Source organism: Strix uralensis, chromosome 5 (genome assembly GCF_047716275.1).
Source record: "Strix uralensis isolate ZFMK-TIS-50842 chromosome 5, bStrUra1, whole genome shotgun sequence".
Taxonomy (NCBI): domain Eukaryota; kingdom Metazoa; phylum Chordata; class Aves; order Strigiformes; family Strigidae; genus Strix; species Strix uralensis.
Window position 1 is genome coordinate 467,837 of NC_133976.1, and position 21,727 is coordinate 489,563.

General features: G+C 61.8%; 1 protein-coding gene across 6 annotated transcripts in view; it reads left to right on the plus strand.

Annotated features, from left to right (window-relative positions):
* Positions 1 to 19,221, plus strand: part of SHANK3 (SH3 and multiple ankyrin repeat domains 3) — a 368,779-nt gene extending 349,558 nt beyond the window's left edge. For 3 of the 6 annotated variants that reach the window (XM_074869549.1, XM_074869547.1, XM_074869548.1), the window contains one exon: positions 12,341 to 19,221. In XM_074869549.1, the coding sequence (XP_074725650.1) occupies positions 12,341 to 12,884 (544 nt within the window). In that variant the 3' untranslated portion in view covers positions 12,885 to 19,221. The remainder of the gene's footprint in view (positions 1 to 12,340) is intronic. The other 3 variants (XM_074869554.1, XM_074869551.1, XM_074869552.1) reach the window with 3 other exon arrangements.
* The last annotated feature ends 2,506 nt before the right edge of the window (positions 19,222 to 21,727 follow it).

Here is a 21,727-nt window from a genome sequence, read left to right on the forward strand (position 1 = left end):
GCCCATGGCTGAGGAGCTGTGTGCGGGCTGGACCAGGCACGGGGTCCCTTGGGCTGCCTGGCAGGATCCCTCCCCCGCTCCCGGAGGTGACCCCGGGCCTGGGTGGGCACTGGGGGGTTGAGCTGTGGCACGTGCCCCCAGTCCGGGTGCCCACTGGGCGAATTTCCCCAGCGTGCATGGCCAGCTGTGTGGTCTTGGTTGTGCTTCTTCTGTGTTTATTTGTCTGTCTGTCCTGGTTTTTTTTACCTGTAGCGTGTATGAAACTAGCTACCTCCATCTGTGTCGCTTCCACGTGTGAACGCAACCCCAGAGCCCGCGCAGAGCTCTGGACAGTCTCACGTTTGATTTTACTTGTCATTTTCTGCCAAGCGCTGAATTTTCCAAGTCTGCATCCCCTCCCCGGTGCCCAGCTGGACCGGGCCAGTCCCGGGAGAGCAGAACGGCAGCGCTAGGAGCCTCCTCTTGCCAGACGCCCTGCACCGCCGCCGGTGCGGCTCCTTCCCCGGGGATCAGCTCTGCCCCAGTCCCAGGCTGGTTCCAGCAGAGACTCAGAAGCCGTCTGGCCCGCTCCGGTCCTTCTGCTGGAGCAAGAGGTTGTAGAGCCCCCAGGTCTGGCCGGAGAGGGAGCGCTGCTCTGGCTGGAGCCGGGCGGGGAGATTCGGTTCTGCGCAGCAAATCCCGCTTCGTTTGCGTGTGCCCGGTGGCGGGAGGGTCCTCATGTCATCGCATCGCCCATGTCTTCATGCATTCAGTCCTGTTGCTGGTGTCACAGAGAGTCTGAGCGTTCGGGGTCGCACCCAGGGGAGATCTGCGGCCCATGTCAGCGCCACAGGCGCCAAGCTCGGCCCTCAGCCACGTGCTGCCTGGCGCAGGACAGGCCCTGCTCAGGCTGTCTCCTGCCCCCAGCCCAGCAGCTGCTCAGAAAGCGCTGGGGGACGATGGCTCGTCACGCTGAACGGGAGCTGGCTCGTCCCCGTCCCGCTGAGCCGGCGTTTCAGACAATGGCAGTGCCTGCTCCTGTCCAGCACCGTCTGACTGACTGTAGTCGTCAGCTGATGTTTCCTCTCTGTTGCACAGCCCTGTTTGTGTGAAAGCTTTGGACATTGTTTCGCCGGCGCCCAGCATCCCTGCCCAACCCGAGCGCGAGCTGCGGCCGCCCCATCCAGCCCCGCGGGCCCCGATGAGTCATGAACACGCAGCCCCTGCCCGTGCCCGGGGAGCTGCCGTGGGCTGTGTGAGAGCGGAGAGGGGAACAGCAGGCACTGCCTCTGCCCGGCGCACGGCACGAGTGGCATTAGTCCCAGTTGTGCCTGAAGAGGTTAGGTTCAGATTAGGGTTAGGGTTAAAGTTTGGGTTAAGATTGGGGCTAGGGCAGTTCGGGTTAGGGTTAGGGTTAGGGTTAGCTGCTGTCTTGGTCCAAAAGGATCAGCGATAAACCTGGGTGTGCAGTCCATGCTGGTGCCCGCTTAACTGAGCACCTTTAAAATTTTCTTAGCACAGGTTTTTGCATTGAGTTCCTTGGAAGGGACAGAGGGGTGCTGTAAACACAGGGCATTTTTAGGCTTCACAAGTGAGGAGGCTCAGTCCTACAATAGCTCTGAGGCTCCACCAGTTCAGCTGCAGGAGTGCTGGCGGCTGGCTGGAAGCACGGGGTTAGCCGTGTGTATGTAATTAGCTGACCCTGTAGATTAACCTTTCGTGTCATCACAGTTAAAACACTGATGGGCCAGCTTCCCCTCTCATTAGCTGCGCAAAGGGTCAGGCATCCACTGCAGACCGTGGTCATTTTCCCCTGCAACAAAATTTGTCACCTCAAATGTAAAGCTTCAGACCTGCTCTCCTCGGCACGGGGCGGGGTGCAGGCTCTGGGGCTCAGGCAGCGCTGCCGGCACGAGCCACGCTGCGGGGGTGCTCGCCCCACACCCAGCCCAGCGCAGGCACCGGGTGGAAAGCCGAGCCCATAACCCAGGCTCAGGTTTTAGTGGTCAGTGAGATTCCCAAGGCGAGCTGGGTCTGAAGGAAAGCAGTGAAACGGCTCAAGTGAACCCTCTGTGTCCGGCAGCCGCGGTGCCTCTGCCCTGCCAGAGCCTCGGGACCCACCCGGCGCGTCGTCGGGGACGGTGGGAGAAGGGCTGCGCCGTCGGGGCTCTCAGAACTCAGCGCTGGGAACTGGGAACCGAAAAACAAACACAAATGTGCCCTCCCCCAGCTCCTCTGAGACCAGCAAGGAACAAGAAGTAGGAGTAGTCCCCAGTCCTTTTCTGGGCACTTCTTGGACAAGGACCTCACTGCTGAGCCTTTAGGTGCTACCAGGGGCCCGGTAAACTCAAGTGCCACAGCCCTGCCACTGCCGGTGGCTGTCACCATCCCTTCATCTTCTACACAGAGGCTGCTGCGCGCAGAGGCCGTTGGGCACCTGTGACAGAGCCGGGAGCTCAGGAGACCATGGGACAGGCTGGTCTGACCCCGAAGACGGGTCCTGCTCCAGTTTGTAGGACAGTGCGGTGAGCTGGGAAGGTCAGTTAGTCTTTGGAGGTCGGGGGAAGATGCTCCAGCAGTGAGCAGCAAGAATGACTGCTGTGCTGGCTGCAGACGTGTGATCAGAGAGGAGAGGGGAATGATGGAGTGGGAGAGGACAAAAAAGGCAGTTTTGAAACAGGAAGGAGGCATTACATTGAGAGGCCACAAAAGGGAATATACCTCCAGTGTTTCTGTGGCTGGCTGGCTATTTCCCAAATCCAGCCTCTGTATTTTATTGGGATAACATCTTATATACAGTTTGGGAGAGCCAAAAAATAAACAAACCCAACAAAAGTGCGGTTTGCTCTCACCTGCCCATGGCAGGCAGATGGGAGCTCTCCCTAAGAAAGGCACTGCAGTCGTAGACGGGCCCAGGCCAGCGTCCAGTCCGTAGGTGAATGTCGAGTATCGTCCTTCCAGCATCGCACCAGTTCAGTTCTGTCTTGGGTTGCACCTTGCACTGCAACAAACCCCAAAGCCTCAGAGCAGCAGCTTCATCCTTACCCAGGCACCAGCCGGGGTTCCCTGTCTTGTCCTCCCCCCACACAAAACCCCTTCCCCATGTCAGCTCTTGGGAAAGTCACAAGTTCTTGGCTCCTCTTCTGTCCGTGGCAGACTTGCAGGGGCAGCGCAGCTCGGCCCAGCCCAGTTCAGGAGTCACCGCCCCGTGCTGTGGCACGTCAGAAGTCAGGGCCTGAGCGACTTCATCTGTTCCTGCGGTTTTTAAAAGCACTTGTCTGCAGCTGTACTGTCGAGCATTCTCCCACCTGCAGCGCCTGTGCCCGTGGAGCTGCTGGCCACTGTCCTGCCGTCCTGTGACCCGCAAACTTTGCTGGTCCTACAGGATCTGGCATTAGGGTTTATTAAAAACTTGTGTTGTTAAATGGGGGTCCCTCGCTGACCATCGAATAGCAGCAGAGCTGACCTGATCCACACCACCGGTTGTGACGTGTTCAGCTGCTCTTAAGCTGTGGGCATCAGCTTCCTCATCTCTTTGTCACCCCCCGTGTCAAGGAAGATGCTCAACCTGTGCTACCTGTAGGACTTCCTCCCTCGCCTGCTCTGGCAATAAGCAGAAGGAAGTCAAATCCCAAGCAGACCAAGGAAATCTAGAAGGATGTCACTTCCTAGGTGTAGAAACTTAAATCTCTCCCCTGCTTTTTCTGCAAAAAGAAAAGCTTTGCACTGTACCATGGTGTGACACGGATGCGGGAGACCCTGGCTCTGCCTGGTGCCCGGTGCAGAGGGGTGTCAGCGGTACACGTGCCTCAGGCAGGGAGGTTTGTCCTCTCTAGACTCTTTCACTGCCCTGAGTAGCTTCTGCTTCACCAGCCGGCAGGTTGCTCTCACCTGGGGACTTGGTGTGCTGCCTGCACGTCCGCCCTCATCAGGGGCTGAGCACCTCCAGCCATGCGTGAGACGGTTCGGGCCCCTTTGCACTTCCCTCGCCAGGCAGAGGATCGGGGGGGGGTTTGTTGTCTCCTCAGTGGTCAGATGTCACGGTGAGACTTGAGCTGAACGCAGCGTGCTGGGACGCTGGAGACGCTTGGCTGAGGGAGCCGTGTGGGTTCCACGCTCGGTGCTGCTCGGGAAGGCCCCTCCTGGGTGGGCGAGCGTGTGTCCTCCTGCCGCTGCCCCTCGCGCGGGAGCGAAGGCGTTGGTCCCTGTTCCAGACAGCGGTTCAGGAGCTGGGCATCGGAGGGGTGGGAGAGGGATTACTAATATTGAGGAATTCTTCCAGAGCCAGAAGTAAGACTTCAGTCTGGACATGTTTTACAGAGAAAAAGATACCAGAAATGAAGAGTAGAAGTAGCTTGTCAGGTTTCATTGTGGGAAAAGGTTAATAGCAGGTATTTTGTAGTGGGGTCCCATTTCATTTAATAGATAACACATTTCATTTAATAGATAACATCCCTGGGTGTGCTTAAGGGTCGTTTGGATGAGATGTTGGGGGATGTGGTGTAGGGGAGAACTTTGTGGAGTTGGGCTGAGGGTTGGACTCGATGATCCCGAGGGGCTTTTCCAACCTGAAGGATTCTGGGATTTATTGTATGGAAACCACTGTGATGAATGAGAAGTCATGATTTGCAGAAAATATGAAGTTTTGGGGGACGTCAAGCTTAGAGAGGACAGTGAAGAGCTAGAGGGAAACTAGCCAAGCTAAATGAGTGACCCACATGAGAGCAGAGAAAGTTCAGTGCTAAGAAGTGTAAAGAGATGGGCAGCCGAGGGCAGCCGCCGGCTCTGCAGGCCAGAGAGCACAGGCCCTGTGAAGTGGGGGCGACAGCATCCCGGGTGATTCCAGGGCCCCACAGGCAGTGGGGAGCGAGAGCCGGTGCTGAAATGGTGGGGGCTGGCAGGGCAGGTTGGGCGCTGGTGGTGCTGCAGGAGCACGTTGCTGTTTGCTTGCTGCGTGTGCACCAGAGGAGGTTGCGGGCGCTGGCAGGAAGGTCTGGAGGAAGGTCCATGGGAAGGTCCGTCAGCTCAAGCCCTCCTCGCCTAAACCCTGGTGGAGGAGTGACCTGGAGGAATGGGCTCCGGCACGTCGTTGCTTTCTCCTCGGGGCGTTGGCTGTCGGCTGATGGCAGGTCTGCGCAGGTCCTCCACCGTCTCACAGAAGAGTTGAGGTGGGAGAGGATCTCTGGGGATCGTCTGGTCTTCCCCCTACTCGGGCAGGGCCACCTAGAGCAGCCTGCCCAGGAGATTGTTACGTTGGGCTTTTAATATCTCCAAGGATCCCCCCCCTCCACCACCGCTGTGGGCAACCTGTGCCAGTGCTTGGTTGCCCTCACAGTGCCCTCACATAATTTCCCATGTTGAGGTGGGATTTCCTGTGTTTCGGTCTGCGCCCGTTGCCTCTTGCCCTGTCACAGGCACCTCCAAGAAGAGTCTGGCTCCATCTTCTTTATTCCCCCCATCAGGTCACTGGTAGGTGCCCTTGAACCTTCTCCAGGCTGAACAGTCCCAGCTCTCTCAGTCTCTTCTGTGCCCAATACCTTCCTCATCTTTGTGACCCTTCACTGGACTCTCACTCCAGTAAACCCGTGTCTCTCTTGTACTGGGCCCAGTACTCCAGGTGTGCTCCACCAGTGCCAGGCAGGGAGATCACCTCCCTCGACCTGCTGGCAGCACCAGTCCTGATGCAGCCCAGGACACCAACAGCCTTTTTCTGCTGCGGGGACACGTTGCCGGCTCGTGTTGAGCTCGGTGTCTGCCAGCACCCCAGGTCCTTCTCTGGAAAGCTGACGTGCAGTGGCTCAGCCCCTGGTGTGACCTGGTGGGTGAGGTCATTCCCCCCCTTCTCAGGTGCATGACGTCGCATTTCCCTCTGTTGAATTCCGTGAGGCTGCTCTTGGCCCGCTCCTCCCGTCAGCGGGGGACGCTCTGAGGGGCAGCACACCCACGGGGTGTATCAGCCACTCCTCCGTTCTGTGTCATCTGCACAAAACGTGTCTCCTCCCCTTGCTGAGGAGACCCTCTGCCCCGGGTATTTAATGACACCATCAGGAGGTCTTGGCCCCAGGACAGCCCCAGCGGGGTGCACCACAGGTCAGGAGCCTCCAGCCGGCCATCACGCCCTTAGACCCGGCAGTTGGGGCAGTTCCCAGCCAGCCCCACCTTCCGCTTGGCCTGGCCGTACTCCACCAGTTTGTCAGTGAGGACCTCGTGAAATCCATCGCTCGTCCTTCCCCCACCAACCTCGTCACCTGGTCGTAGGCAGCCGCCATGTTGCTCAGACATGCTTTCCCCTTTGTAAAGCCATTCTGTCTACTCCTCATCACTCTCTTGTCCTCAGTGTGTTGGAAAATGGTTTCCCGGATGATTTGCTCCATCACCTTCACAGGGATTGATGTGAGAGGGGCCAGCCCGCCCTGCCCTGGGCCCTCCTTGAAGGCAGGAGTTCCTGCCGTGTTACGGCAACCGCTTCGCTGAGCACCTGGACAGCGGCTGCAAGCCAAGACAGGCACCAAGAGTGGGCTGCCACTTGCCAAATACTAGGCTTAGACCTAACTAAGCATGTTGGTTGCCATAACAACGCGATGGGCTGTGGAAGGAAAAGAAGAGGGATTGCCTTCTGGATGCTGAGCTTCTTCCGAGGGAGCTGAGCCCCGGCACGGGCGAGGTGCAGCCGCTTGGCTGCAGAGCCAGCGCGAGGTGAACCCCTGCAGATACCCCTCAGCCTCCTGTGGCCCGAGCGCCTCGTGGCTCCCCTGAGCCACCACGCTGCGGGGTTCTGGAGGGTTTTCCTGCCCGGTGCTGTGCGGACTCTTTGCCCAAACACCAAGGTAACGGGTCATCCACTCGATCTCTTTTGGCACCTTCCTGGAGGGAAAAAACCCCACAGTCTGGCCCGAAGGAGCCACCCCTCTCAGAAGAGGAGTATAGAGGTGCCCGACTTCCGAGTCCTCCCCACAGTGCGTCCCTTTCCATCCGGGCAGAATCTGAGGATTTGGGAAGTTTATCGGGGATTCCCAGGCAGGTGGCACACGGCAGCGGGGCTGTTCCACGCGCAGAGGTACGAGCTGCTTATACTGCGTGTGCACAGCGCGTCGCTCGCTTTCGGAACACATCGGCTTTGTGGCTCACGCACAGTGCGGTTGCTGGGCCCCTTCGTAAAGTCTCTGACCCTGTGAAATCTCTTTTGGGAAACAGGAGACCAGTTGCACGTGCTCAGCGTCTGTCTGTGCATCGTAAGTCCAACGTGGACCAAGCTGCCTGATCTGTAGGACTTCACGCACAAGTGCTGCCTGTAGCTTCTGCATTTATTCCTGCTCAGGAGACTCCATACAGAAGTGCAGCAGCCCTTAGAGTTACAGGATTTAACCGTTCTCTCCTGGTTTGCTCGTTCTTGTGTTGGTCTGAAGATGAATTCTTCCAGTGCTGCTTCAGCATCGTCAGCCCTCCGGGTGCTGCTGGAGTTACTGCACCAGGAGGGACAGTACCTTGGGTACCATTAACCCCACTTGTTTGTAGCAGTTTTCAGGTGTTCCCTCGCAGCATCCCTTTGTTTTTCTGCTGTGAAAGAGGAGAGCTCAGAAATGCCAGATTTATCTTCCCTAATGAAAGTGCTGGCTGCACTAGTAGAGTCCTAAGAAAAACTGACAGGAGGAAATTAGGTCGCCTCTGGTGAAAAACCTTGTTCTCAGTAGTTCTTCAGCTAAGCCTCGCACACTGTTGGGCACCCTTTTCCCTGCGGGCTTTCTTTATGGGGATAAGCTCTCTTTGGATTCTTTTGCTGAGAGCCAGGAACAAATTTCTTGCTGAAATTCAGCAGTTAGGGAAGAGCAGTGTGTTGGCAAATGGTCCCCGAGAGGAGCTCATCAGTCCCCCGTGGGGCAGCTCGCTCTGCCGCTGGGGCCGTGCGCTGGCGGGGCGGGTGGCTGGGGGCTGCCTCTCGTCCTGGGGCTTCGTTTCTGGTCAGGGGAGGCTTCCTCGGGGCTCTGTGGAGAAGCGCGTTCCCTTCCACCTTCCAAAACAGGCCCGTACCCCGTCACCAGCCCCCCCCAAAGCAAACTCACCCGAGCGGAGCCTGTTGGCGTGCGAGAGCGCCCAGCTCGTGCCAGTGAGTTTATGTCCTGTTTGGCGGTTGTGTTATTTCCATGGTGACACGTAGCACGAGTGCTTCTGATTTTTGTTTTGGGGGCCATCCAGAGAGACTTTCTTTCCTTTCTGCACCCCTCCCCTTTGTCCTCCCTTTTCAGGGACAGTTCTCATGAGACAGTTCTGGAAGACAAAACCCTTTCCAAACGGGAGCTGTAGAGGTGTCATGACATCTGCGCATGCATCGCTCTAGGCAGGAAGCCACAGAGCGTCCACCTGCATTTCGTGCAGAGAGAGAGGATTAGTCTCCAAGCCCGGCCTAAAGCGCAGCCTGGCCACGGCCACAGATCGCGCCCAGCTCTGCGGCGGAGCCTTCGGCTGCACCCAGCACCGGTGGAGGATCACGAGAGCGGTCTCGGGTCTCCCATCAGGAGCGGAGGTGGTTCAGCACAGCAGGAGAGTCCTTCGTGCAGTTCCAACGAAAGCAGGGGAGAGGCTTTTGGAGTCCAGTACGAAAACACCCTGAAGCCGAGAGCAGCAACACGAAAGACTTGCTGAGCAAAAGTGAAGCATCTCTCTTTGGAGAGGTTAGAAGTGCGTTAATGCTGTTGAAATCTGGACCGAGATACAGAGTTCAAAGGAAGAATCCTCATGCATTAGTGACTCATTCAACAAATCTGCTTTTCAATACTTTCAGTAAAAGTATTCCCAGAAGGCTTAATTAGCTGTCCTACAAACGCATAATCCCTCTTTCTTTGGGTAGAACTTCCTTTTTCATCAAGCTGGTGTTTCTTTGCTTGTGCAACTGCTTCCCATGAGACCTGTTCTCCCTCTCCGCTGATCCCGGTCGCTCCCACATCTGTGCTGTGGTGAGCGAACAGAGCCGCATCTCCAAAAACTAGTTTATCTGGCTACGCTGAAGAAGCAGCCTGGGCAATCGATCTGCTGCTGCTGCTGGTGCTGCCAGACTGCCACCGCCGAGCTCCGCAGGACAGGGGTTGAGAGCTGTCACAACCTGTTTGGAGAAGACAAGCGTGGAGGCACAGCCCGACCCCGGGGAGTGCAGCTGCCACGTTCCGACTCACACAGAGAGACCTGTGGCAACTGGCAACCCCTCCATCTCCGGGCTGCTGGACTTCTGAGCAGAAGGGGAAAGTGAAGGAAGCATTTAATTTTTCTTATTAAGCTCCCCACTAACATTGACTTGATGTTGCCTAAAGGAGACGTGGACAATGCCGTAGTGTTCATGAATCCTGACAGAGCTGAAGTCCTTGACAGCAGCGTCCTGAAACGTGGCAGCACTTGGCCTTGGCTTGGCTAAAGGCGGCTGGTCCACACCTCTGCCGCTGTCCCCCGGGGCAGGACACGGGATACGCCGACGTGAATCTGCAGTGGAGAAGAGCAGTGACCCAGGAAAAACCCTCGAGGCAGATACTGTCGCTGCGCACAATGTGCAAGTCCTTGGAAGGGGTATTGTGCTGAGGTGCCACTTGTGAGTGATCACATCCCGAAAATCTTGCCTGGCTTCAGAGCAGGATGAAGTGGCTGTGACCGACTAATTGGGCTGACGGCCCCCGATGAAGTCAGCTCCCAGAGGCAGCGAGCGGCGCTGGGGGTGTGCAGAGCCAACGGCATGGTGCCAGCAGCGCGTCACGCCCAGCTCTGCGGAGAACAGACCTGCAGCTTACATCTGCTGGCCAGCCGCGGGAGCTGGGGCACGCGGCGGGTTCCTCGCGCGTGGTTCCAGTGGCCCCGTCCCCCCGAGCGGGCATGGCCACCTTTCCAGGCGCTGTAAGCCACCAAACGAAGACGAAATGGTGCCGAGAGCCGGCGAGACCTCGCAGCACGGCCTGTGCACGGTGGGGGTCTCTGTGGGACCTGCCCCTCCGCTGCCGGACGGCCACGGGGCATCCTCCACCCCCTCGGTGAGGAGCTGGGCTCGCACAGGGCTACCGCAGGGCTCGGTACCCTCAAGTCTTCTCCATTCACAGAGTGACAGCACCGTCCCCCTCTGTCCCCCCTTGGGCCAGTTACAGAAGCCTTTGGCACACGGGCTGCCGTCTCCACAGCCGTTCCCGATGGCCTTTACCTTTCTTGAACATGAGTGGCCAGAACCGTGCCTGGAATTTCAGATGAGAGCGTAGCGGTGTCTCCTACGGCGACACAGATGCGTCCGTGTGTCTTTGAGAACTGCACCCCTCAGATCCTGCAGGTTCCTTCTGCCTTCCCGCGGCCGCGCCGCGTTGGCACCTCCCAGGCAGCCCCCCCAGGGTCTCACAGTAGACCCAGAACTTTCTCTCCGTTAGAGCAGAGATCCCTTGCCAGCCCTCTGAGCAGGACGCTGTATTCTGTAGTGTCACTTTTCATTCTGTTTCTTGTACCGCTGCCCTCAAGGTCGTTCAGCTCTTCCTCTTCTGCATTGATGGAGCTTCCCAAATGTGATTCATCGTCACGCTTCTTTATAGCCGTCTTGCTTTCTGTGCCAAGGTGGCAGGAAAATAAGAATAAGACGAAATGTGCCTGAGCCCGCAGACTATGGACAGACCTTCATATTCACATTCCGCTCATCTTCTCGGAGCCATCTCTAAGAAATCATTAGTGCTTACTAACCTCCCAGAAGTGCGGCTCGTGTGTGGCGTGCGCTTTGGCAGTGGGTGTACACCATTAACTGTAGCCCTTGGACTCCCGTCGTCAGCAACAGGTTTCCAGAGTGTCCGTCTGTTCCAGGAAGGGCCTGAGAGGGGAGGGCAGAGCTTGGAGGGCGGCCGGAGAGCAGCGGGGGGCTGCCCGCGGGGCACCGTGCAGACGGCCCAGAGGGCTGCTCGTTGGTTAAGCGACGTCATGTCCAGGAGCCAGGGAGCTGCCGTTCTGTTGCATTTTATGGGTTAGTTTGGAGGAGAAGCAAACCGGCCTTGCTTGGCCCAAATGAGTGGCCGAGGACCGTTGAGCAGAGATAGCCAGTGCAGCCGTGGTCCTGCCGTGCCTCTCGGCCCCGGAGCCACGACCCTTCCTCCCTGCTCCGTCAGGGCTGCAGCGTTTCTGCCATGGGACCTGGGCCTCTGCTGAGAGCCCTCCTGGGAGCTGAGACCCCGCCAGCCTCCGCGGAGCCGTGCCCAAAGCCCTGGGGCAGGCTCAGGGTGCTGCGTTCGCTTTCGCTGCCGGGACAGAGAGTGCAGGGGGGTCCCAGGTCCCTCCCGGTCGGAGTCGCGTCCCCAGCCGCAGCCGGCAGCGGGTGCCCGTTCCAAGGCAGGGTGTGCTCGGGGCTGGGCCCAGCAGCATGCCTTCCCCAGCCCCCCAGGCTGAGGCCCGCACTCAGCTCATTGCACTCCAAGGACTCATCCTCCGTCACCTTGCCCTGTCAGGTTTTAGATCCGTTTCTTTGCGCATACCCATAGCGCTTGTTCGTGCTGGGGGGGCACCGAGGGCAAGAGGCGAGGGCAGAAGGCAGAAGGCAGGTGTGCTCGCAGCCCGGTTTGTCCCCTGCCCGGCTCCACGGCCTGCCCCCGCCACCACCGTGACATGGGGTGCAGGCCGGGGAGGCGGACACAGCACGGTGCAAGGGGACAACCAGTGCGGACGCCTCCGGGCTGCCGCAGCCCTGGTGAAGGAGCTGCCCGTCATCGGGTGAGGGTCAGACCCCGCTGGCTCCCTCCCTGTGGGGACGTGCTGGTCCTGCCGTCCCCACGCCGCACTCTGGGGAGGTGCCACAAGGTCCCTCTTGTCCCGGGAAGGAACTGGCCGATGCGCTTGGGAGCGCTGGTTTGCCCCGGGTCCATGGTGGGGCCCGAGAGCGTGCTGAGCCGGGGGGTCCCTGGTGGGAGGTGGGGCCGGTGGGCTGCGGTGCAGCTCTGCCGCAGGGTCCTGCCCAGCGGCCGGGGCAGGGTGAGGTGCAGGGTCTTGGGCCGCAGCAAGTCTTTGTGTGCACCCGGTGGGCTGCGGGGCCGCATCTCCCCCGCCCGGGGCAGGTCTCGAGGGGTTCAGAGCCGTGGAGTCAGGGCAGGTTTGGCCACGAACCCAAGATACTGGAGGTACTTACTCGAACCTCTTCTACCTCCCCCGAGCAGCCCTGGCAGGGCTTGTGAGAGAGTCTTGGCCGAAGGGCTCCGAGCCGTGTCCCCCGAGCGCTGCAGAGTTCCCCCCCCCCCCATCTCAGGCCAGCCCAGCCCTCCAGCAGCACCCCCCGTGTATATTGTGTGTGTGCTCCTGTGTCTGGGGACCTCCGCCTTACCCCTGCCCTCTGCTCTCTCTCCTCTCTCTCGCTGTACCGTTCTTTCTGCAGACTTTTCAGTAGTTTAGGAGAACTCAGCACCATTTCCCAGCGGAGCTCCGGGACCACCTACACAGTCCGACCTGGCAGTCGCTACCCTGTAACCCGACGTACCCCCAGCCCCGTGAAGCCGGCTCTGGATCGGACAGAGCCCCTCAGCACCGTCCGGCCCTACGGTCTGACCCCTCCCACCATCCTCAAATCTTCCAGCCTCTCCATCCCACACGAGCCCAAGGAGGTGCGCTTTGTGGTGAGGAGCGTGAGCGCCCGGAGCCGCTCCCCGTCCCCGTCCCCCTCGCCAGGGCCACCCCTGCACACCCTCCACCCGCCTCGGCCCTTCATGCAGAAACCCCTCCACCTGTGGAACAAGTACGACGTCGGGGACTGGCTGGAAAGCATCAATTTGGTGGAGCACCGAGACAAGTTTGAGGACCATGAAATAGAGGGCACGCACCTGCCTGCCCTCACCAAGGAGGACTTTGTGGAGTTGGGGGTGACCCGGGTCGGGCACCGGATGAACATTGAGCGGGCACTCAAGCAGCTGGTAGACAGCTGACCGTCCCAGGCAGCGCTGGCCTCTTCCAGAGCCACCACGGGGAGGGGGGGGGGGGAGTTTCTACTAGACTAATAAAACCCACTTTGATTCTCTTTCTATTCTGAGCACTGCACTGAAGGGCGTGGAGCCGAGAGGCTCCCACCCGCTCCCCCACCGCCCCGGCGTGCCACGCACACGCAGACCCCCCCGCTCGGCCCCGCCAGCCCCGCGACGCCTTCGGGACAAGGAATGTTGCATGAAATACATCCTCGTTTCTGTTCCTCCCAGAGAGTCTGGCCTGTATATCGCTTGATGTGCTCTTGCCCGGGGGCGTCGCTGGTGGCCGGAGGGGCCGAGGCACCACGTGCTGCTGCCGAGCCCAGGGCTCCCTGTGGCCGAAGGGCAACACCTGGTTGGGGTGGGGAGCGGGGCAGGGCCAGCGGTGCAGTGAGGAGCCAAGCCCCAGCTAGGGAGAGGGCTTCTGCTGCAGGCCGAGCGCCGGCCACGCTGCCGGGGCGCGACAGGCAGGGAGACGCCGGTTGGCACGCGGCGGGGAGGCTAGCGGGCACAGCGCTCGCCACCGGCCGCGTCCCGGGCAGGTCAGTCGGGGCCTGGAGCCCCCGAGATGCTCCAAGCCGGTGCGGCGGGAGCGCGGCAGGGCAGGGGCTGGTGCAGGAGGCAGGCAGGGCCGGTGCTGGCACTCAGCACGCCGCGGGAAGAGCAGGCAGGAGGCACCGGGGCCGCAGTGGTGGCCCTGGCCCCGCTGGGGCCGGAGGCAGGCGGCCAAGCCGGCGCTCGGAGGGAAAGGGCCCCAGCGCACAAAGGTCTCCGTGGACGGGCAGCGCCAGCGCGGCGGCGGGGCAGATGCCCGCGGTGAGCCCGGACCCGCTCCCTCCTGCGCAGAGCCGCCCCGGGGAGCCGCCAGCCTTGCCCTGCGAGCCAGAAGAGCGATTCCCGCGAGAGAGAGGAGAGAGAGAGAGAGAGAGAGAGAGAGAGAGAGAGACTAGCCCTGGACTCTGAGCTGTGCTCTGCCTGTCGCCCTCGGTTGCCCCGGTGAGAGAGGGACTGAAACCGCATGGATAGAAGCATGTTTGGGGATGTCGGAGGGAGGCTGGTGGGGAATCCAGCAGAAAACGCTTTGCCAACGTTCTACTGGGGGGAGGGGAGGGAGGGAGATGTTTTATTTCCTCTTGGTTTGGGGTCTTGTTTCCAAGGGGGACACGTTGATGGATAATATTTAATCTCCGTGCATTTATATAGAGAGCAGCTGATGATCTACAAGAGATGATATTGAACTACAGGATTCCCACTCCGTCCTAGTCATCCTTATTTTGCATCTTTTTAATCAGCTATATATTTGAAAAGAGAGAACAAATATCTATATATCTATATCTATAGCTATAGCCACCTGATTTTGTTATAATTTTACTAAATCTATATATCTCTAGACTCGTTGAGATGCTGGCGAGGCGGTGCCTGCACCCCTCCCCTGGGACGCCCATGGCTCATGGGAGTTTTTAGCGACTGACTGAATGAATGTTAAAGTCTTTTTAAAAAAAAAACACAAAAAAACCCCAACAGCTCCTTTCAGACACTCTGGATTTTAAAGATTTAGAAACACAAAACAAAACTTGGGTTTTTGGGACACACCGAGTCTTCCACCCCCCCACCCCCGCCAGGCAGAGACGCACGGAGCTGGCGCTTCCACCACCCCGCAGCCCCCCGCACCTCGGGTGGGCGCAGCCCCGCGGCATCGGGGCCCCGCTCCCGGGGAGCAATCGCCGCGTCACGCCCCGGCTCAGCCGCGAGGGTCCCGCTGGGGCTGCTCCTCCGGAGCGGGGGGACGGCGTGCAGGTCCGGGCGGCACCAGGGCAGCAGGGCTGGGCAGGAGCCACTCTCTTGCCCAGCAGCTTCGGGGGACGCGGAGCGACCCAGGCCAGCCCCGGCGCTGGAGGAGGTGGCCTCCTCGTTCCCCGGCAAGCTGCCCGGCGCCCTGCGTGCCCCCTCCTTGCCGCACCGTCCCCCAGCCTTGCCCTGCCCTGGCTCAGGGTGGCCGGGGCTCGGCCAGCTCGGGAGGGGATGGCTCGGTGACCGGTGTTCCCAAAAAGCTGAGTCCCCCACGAAGGCATTAAACTCTTCTGGTGCTAGAGGGAAGGACAAGGAGGTTCCTTCTGACCCTCACACATCTCCGAACCTTTACAATCTTCAGCCAGGGAAAAGGCCCAGGCCCGGGTTGGGGGCGGCAGCCGCTCCTGTGCACCAGGCCCTCCCCAGGACAGATCCTGACCCGTGCCAGCACACCAGGGCCTCCCCAGGAGGGATCCTGACCTGTGCTGGTGCACCAGGGCCTCCCTGGGACGGATCCTGACCTGTGCCGGCACACCAGGACCTCCCTGGTGATGGATCCTGACCTGTGCCAGTACACCAGGACCTCCCCGGGAGGAATCCTGACCCGTGCTGGCACACCAGGGCCTCCCCAGGAGGGATCCTGACCCGTGCCGGCACACCAGGACCTCCCTGGTGATGGACCCTGACCTGTGCCAGTACACCAGGACCTCCCCGGGAGGGATCCTGACCCGTGCTGGCACACCAGGACCTCCCCAGGAGGGATCCTGACCCGTGCTGGCACACCAGGCCCTCCCCGGGACGGATCCTGACGCGCTGCAGCGCCGTCTCTTTTCCCTGAGCTCTTCCTGGGCATGTGCCCGAGCAGCTCCATCCCGAGCTCTCTGGAAGCCGCCGGGCCCTGGGGGTCCGCGGCCTCCCCCCCTCCCCGGCCGCCATCCCGCTGCTCCCAGCCGGGGCAGGCGCCCGGGGACGGCGAGAGGGGCTTCAAGCTGGACCCGCGAGCGAACAGCCCGCGGTCCGTACCCCGGGGTACCCCCGGGCCTCGCGCCCCGGCGAGCCGAGAGGCGTCCGAATTGCGATAGCAGCCATTGCGTCTGCCGGAACCCACCGCCTGCCCCCCCGGGGTGTGCCACCGCACCCCTCAGGCGCCCCCGGCCCGGCCCCTCCGCGCCGGCGCTGTACCTGGAGCCGCAGACCAGCTCCTGCCCCTTCCACCTTGTCCCCCGCAGCCGCAGCCCGGCCCGTCACCCCCCTGCTGCCGCGCACCCAGCCCCCCCATTCACCCCCCGGGCACCCTCCCGGCACCTTCACCCCCCGCCCTGCGCACCTCCCGCCTTCCCCCCTCCCGCCTTCCCGGCACCTTCCCCCCCAAATCCTCGCCGCCAGCCCCCGCATGCCTGGCCCGCGGCCGCAGCACGTGCAGCAGCTTGCGCAGAGGCCCTGCACCCCGGCTCCCCCCCTCACCCTCCTCCACCCGCGCTGGCCTCACTTGGCACCCTCCGGTCGCCAGGGCTCGCTGGCCCGGTCCTGCACGGGCAGGGACGGTCCCGGTCCGCAGACGTCCCGTGCCACGATGCGGTCACACCTCGCCTGCCAGCACGGCCACCGCCACCGCCGCTGCTCTCGCGTCCCCCGGCCCCATGCTCGCTCCCTCCGTTCCCCCCCGGCTCCGGCTGCCCCCCGCATGCTGCGCCATGCCCGCACCCCCGCTGCTGTCCGCAGACACCCGCCGCCAGCCAAACCTGCCGCTTGTCCCCCGCGCCTGGAGCTTGTCCCCCCTGCCCGGAGCTTGTCCCCCGCACCCAGAGCTTGTCCCCCGCACCCGGAGCTTGTCTTTCCATGCTGATGCTGCCTCTCTAGCAGCACCGGCACGTCCTGTGCTGTCAGCGAGCATCCAGCCCCTCTGCATCCCTGCGGGCACACCGGGCCCACCACGGCGCAGCCCCCCGAGGAGGCTCTGCTGCGCGCAGAGGCCTGGGCACGTCCCCGGCTCGGTGTTGCGCGGCCTCTTCCCCAAACCTGAGAGATCAGGGTTTCCTGGGAATTCCCTGGGCTGTTTGCTCCTTTGACGAGGCTGCTCTGAGCCGATGTGGATGTGCCCGCTGGCTGGCTTCGGCCCCTGCTGCCGCATGTTGGCCGAGCCCCACCATCCCCGCGCGTCCCCGCCGGGGCTCGGCCAAGCCTCTGCACCACTGACAGCTCGGCCCTGGCTGCGCGGCCCCCCCGGCCCCGCTTGGCGCTGCCAGCACCCCGCAGCCCCTCCGCACGCCCTGTCCCTGCCCGCCCGGCCCCGCTCATCCCTTTCGCCTCTTCATTCCCATTGCGCCGCTGGCTCCTTCCCTGCCTCCCCGCAGGTATCGGCGACCCCGGCAGCCCCCGGAGACCCCGGTGGCCCTCGTGCCCCAGCACGGCCCGCGGCCGGCAGAGTGCCCCGGCTCCCCACAGGGCATCAGGCAGCTCTGCCGAGCGTTGCCCCCTCGGCGCGACCCCGGCTCCCGGCCCGGCGCGGGCCCCTCGGGGCGGCCGGCGAGCGCTGCTGGCGGGACTGTGAGGTGTGTTGGCCTGAGTGCAGGCAGCTCGGCGGGTTCACCCGGTGTGAACCCGGGGTCTCTGCCCCTTCTGCAGCTGTTTCTGGGGCGACCGAGAGACCCGCCTGCACCCGCCTCTTGCTGCGAGAGGCCAGAAGTCTGCAGAGCGCAACTTGTCTGCAGAAAGTTCGGTCTGGGACCAGGAAAGCTGGACGCCTTCTTGCCATTTCTGAGGAGCCCTCCTCCTCCTCCCGCTCCCCGATTCCCGCCCTTGCCCCGCTCCTTCCTTGCGAGGGCTGGAAATGGTGGATGCACCGCTCTGCCCCAGCAGAGCTGGCGGCCATGCCGCCCCGCTGTGCATCCCAGCTTCCTCCAGCAAGCAGCTGCAGCCGTACCTGTGTTGGCAAACACTGCGTGATCCCGCTGCGGGACACCACGGCTCGTCCCAGTCAGGCCTAACACCAAAGAAGGCGACTTCCCGCCACGCCGCCGCGCCGCCGCCCCCCTCCCTCCCCAGGGGCTGCCCAGGGCTGCCGCAAACCTGCTCCCCCACGCCAGCAGCGACCGCTTCATCCTCCTCATCCTCCTCATCGCCCTCCCCTGTCCCCCACCCTCCACGCCCGCCATGGGCGCGTGGCAGAGCCGGACGAGCGTGGGCCCGGTGCTCTGGGGACGGCACCGGGGTCACCGGGCGGACACGGTTCGCTTCGGGTGGCTCCGTGCCAAGGCCCCTCAGCTGAGCTGCTCATTCCCCCCATGCCGCGGGCAGCCCACACCCCCCCCCCCACCCCGCCCGTCTGCACCCCCCGAGCCCGCGCTGCCGGGCGGCTGCACGGCCCGAGCCCCGCGGCACCACCGGCCCCGTGTCCCACACACTGCCAGGGCCAGGCCACTCGCCCCGGTGGCCGGGGACCCCGGGTTGCCCGACAGCCGAGGGCCAAGGTCTTGTCCCATGGCCGTTCCCACCCCCCCGGCAGAACTGTAACCCCCCCCCCTGCTAACGCAGCTGCTGCTACTTTACTTTTATTTTCTCAGCTGAAGCAAAGAGGATTTTCCCCAGGTGTAGATAGCGCTTTCCTGACTCTATATCTATTCTGGCTGCATTGGCATCTCCGCTCCCAACATCTCCAGACCCAGTGAGACATTTCATTTTGAAAAGCCATCCAGGAGAAGGCAGAGCGGTAGCGGGCGAGGAACCGACCCCACGAGCCTGCGGCGCGGCCGGCAGCAAGCGCCGCACCCCTCGGCCGCGCGCGGCGGTTACTGTGATTCTCATGGCTTCTCAATGACTTGGGTTATCTTCTGTAAAAAGGGATACACTTTTTTTTTTTTTTCCTTGCTTTGAAGGGGGTTTTTTTTTAAAAGTTGTTGGTATTTTTCCTTTGTCCAGACTTAACGTCATCAATTCCCTGTTGTCCATCAGCTCCTGTCTGTAATTCTGACTGTAAAAAAAAAAAAGAGAAAACAAAACCCAAAGCGCTTTGTTCCTGGGGGTGAAGAGCTTCGCCAGCCGAGACCATTTCCCAAGCGGGACGGAGCGCGGCGCGGTTTTCTTTCTGTCGCCCGTGGGCAGCCCTCACTGCCGCATGCATGTGTCACCCGCGGAGACACCCCCGCTCGCCCCCGGGCGCGCGCTCACACCCACTGCATGTGCATATACCGGCTCCCGCCCTCACCCCGCGCGTGCCACCACACACGCACGCACGCGGCTCCAACATCCACACTCTTGGTTCTTACCCAGACGGACTCACCTGTGGGTTTTTGTTCTGTTTTTAATTTTACAGGGTCAGTTTGACTTCACCCTTATTTTGTATGGATTTTCGGAGGAGATTTCTTCTTCTCCAGAGTCATGGAGGTGTGGCCATTCGCCTCCCGCCCTTGACGTTGTGATACACATACCCCACAGAGATCTATGTTTCTTATATTATATTATTATTATTATTAATTATTATTATTATTATGTAATAAATTTATAAGAAAGCTCTGCTTTGTTCTGTGGTGTCTCTCAGCTCCAGCAGTCCCCAGACCATGCGGGGCCCCTCCGTGCCCCTCCACGGGGGATGCCGTGGGCAGCCATGGGCAGCCTGCCTGCCTTCCTGCCCGCCAGGGCTCCTGTGCTGCCCCGGGCCGAGCCAGCAGCAGGGACAGCGAGGGGGGAGTGGGCCTGGGCAGGGGCAACGTCCCGCTGCACTCGGGGTGGGGCAGCAGGGGCCACTCGCTGCTCCCCAGGGCTGCTGGTCTGGGCAAGGTGGGGGGGCACAGGCCTGCACCATCACCCCCCCACACCCTAGGGCTCCCTGGCTGGGGGGGGTGGCAGCTTCCCAGGGCCACTGCCCGGGAGCTGGGATTTCAGGAGGGGATGGCCCTGGCGCTGGCTTGGTGCCGCAGGCACCCTCGGGTGACCTGCGTGACCAATGTCCCCTCCTGTGCTGGCCCGTCCCTTGCACAGCCCCATGTTTGGTGTCTGGGCTCCCCTCACGGGACCGGGGTGGGACAGACAGGGCAAGGTCCATCCTGTTCATGGGGTCCCACCACTCCCGGGGACTGCAGCCACCCCACCCTTACACCTCCGTCCCATCCCTCCCCAGCGCCAAGCCCTCGCTGTGCCCGGCCAAGCCGTGGCCAGGGCCCCCCATTCCCAGGATGGGTGGGCTGCTGAGGGGCTGGGGGCACTCACCACCCCCGAGGCTGCTGAGGGACTTACCCAGGCAGACAGGTGGCCCCGAGCTGTGCCACTGCGGGGCTGGGGCCATGCTGGGAGTGGTGACACCGCCACAGGCCCCACAGCACCTCGTGTCCTTGAGGACTCGCGTTCCTGCCGCCTCCCCGACCCCATTTCACAGAATCCCAGAATCATTCAGGTTGGAAAAGCCCCTCGGGATCATCAAGTCCAACCATCAGTCCCACTCTACAAAGTTCTCCCCTACCCCACATCCCCCCACAGCTCATCCAAACGGCCCTTAAACACACCCAGGGATGGGGACTCCACCCCCTCCCTGGGCAGCCTATTCCACTCTCTCACCACTCTTGCTGGGAAACATTTTTTCCTCACGTCCAGTCTGAACCTCCCCTGTTGCAGTTTAAAGCCGTTCCCTCTTGTTCTGTCACTAATTCCCTGGGAGAAGAGACCAGCACCAACCTCTCTACAACGTCCTTTCAGGGAGCTGTAGAGTGATGAGGTCTCCCCTCACCTTCTCCTCCTCACACTGAACAGTCCCAGCTCCTTCAATCTCTCCTCACAGGATTTATTCTCCAGGCCCTTCCCCAGCTCGTTGCCCTCCTCTGCCCTCGCTCCAGCCCCTCGAGATCTCTCTTGTATTGAGGTGCCCAAAACTGGACACAACACTCCAGGTGTGGCCTCACCAGTGCAGAGCACAGGGGGACTATCACCTCCCTGCTTCTGCTGGTCACGCTATTTCTAATACAAGCCAGGATGCCGTTGGCTTTCTTGGCCCCCTGGGCACACTGCTGGCTCCTGTTCAGCTGCTGGTCAATGAGAACCCCCAGACCCTTCTCTTCCAGACAGCTCCAGCCACCCCTCCCCAAGCCTGTAGCCATGCAGGGGGTTGTTGTGGCCCAAGTGCAGGACCTGGCACTCAGCCTTGTTGACGCTCATGTTGAAGCTCATTTCTTGCAGCTCCTCGGGTGAGCCGTGAGTGGGACGAGCCAGGACCCCGCAGAGCTGCCCGTCACTGCCCCGGGGGCAGCGGCCACGTTTGGGGATGGTCCCAGCTCCCACCAGCCTCCGGTGCCGGGGTCTGCCTGTGCCAGACCGACACGTCTGCCCGGCCGTAGCCTCACTGGGCCCTGGCAGAGCCGCCGGTGCCGAGCAGTGCCTCTGCCCAGGCCGGGGCGCGGTGCCACCAGCCGCAGCCGGAGCAAGGGCAAAGGTTTACAGCAGCTCCCAGGTCCCAGCCACACGGCACCGGGGTCCCCAAGTGCCAAGAGCCGAGGGGGGGGACACGTGTACGAGGCCGCGTTTGTTTGCCAGCGAACCTGGACATGGCAGCTGCCTTGGGGGGAAAACAGCGGCCGAGGGAGAAGGAGGGGAGGGGGGAGGGCAGGAGAGACGTGCGGGGTCCTGGGGGACCCCAGCCGAGCACCCCGCCCCGGGCGGCCTCTCCGGCACAGGAGGCAATTATGAGCACCCCAGTGACCCCCCCCAGTTTTCCCCAGGACCGTGACCCCTCCGCTGGCACACGCTCGCCCTGCTCAGCCGGGGTCTGGGTTTGGCAGCGTTATTAGCACTGACTGGAACACGCTTAATTAGATGCAAACGTTGCCTAAGGACCGGCCGCTGCACCTGGTGCACGTCCGGTACCCGGCGAGACTCCGTGGCCACCAAAGTGACCGTTACTCACCCGTCACCTGGCCGACGCGACGGGGCTGAGAACGGCCACACTCATCTCCTGCAGCAGCAGCTCCGTGGTGTGGGGGGGTGTCAGGGGCGGCTGCCACCACGTCCCACCCGCCACATCAGCCCTGTGT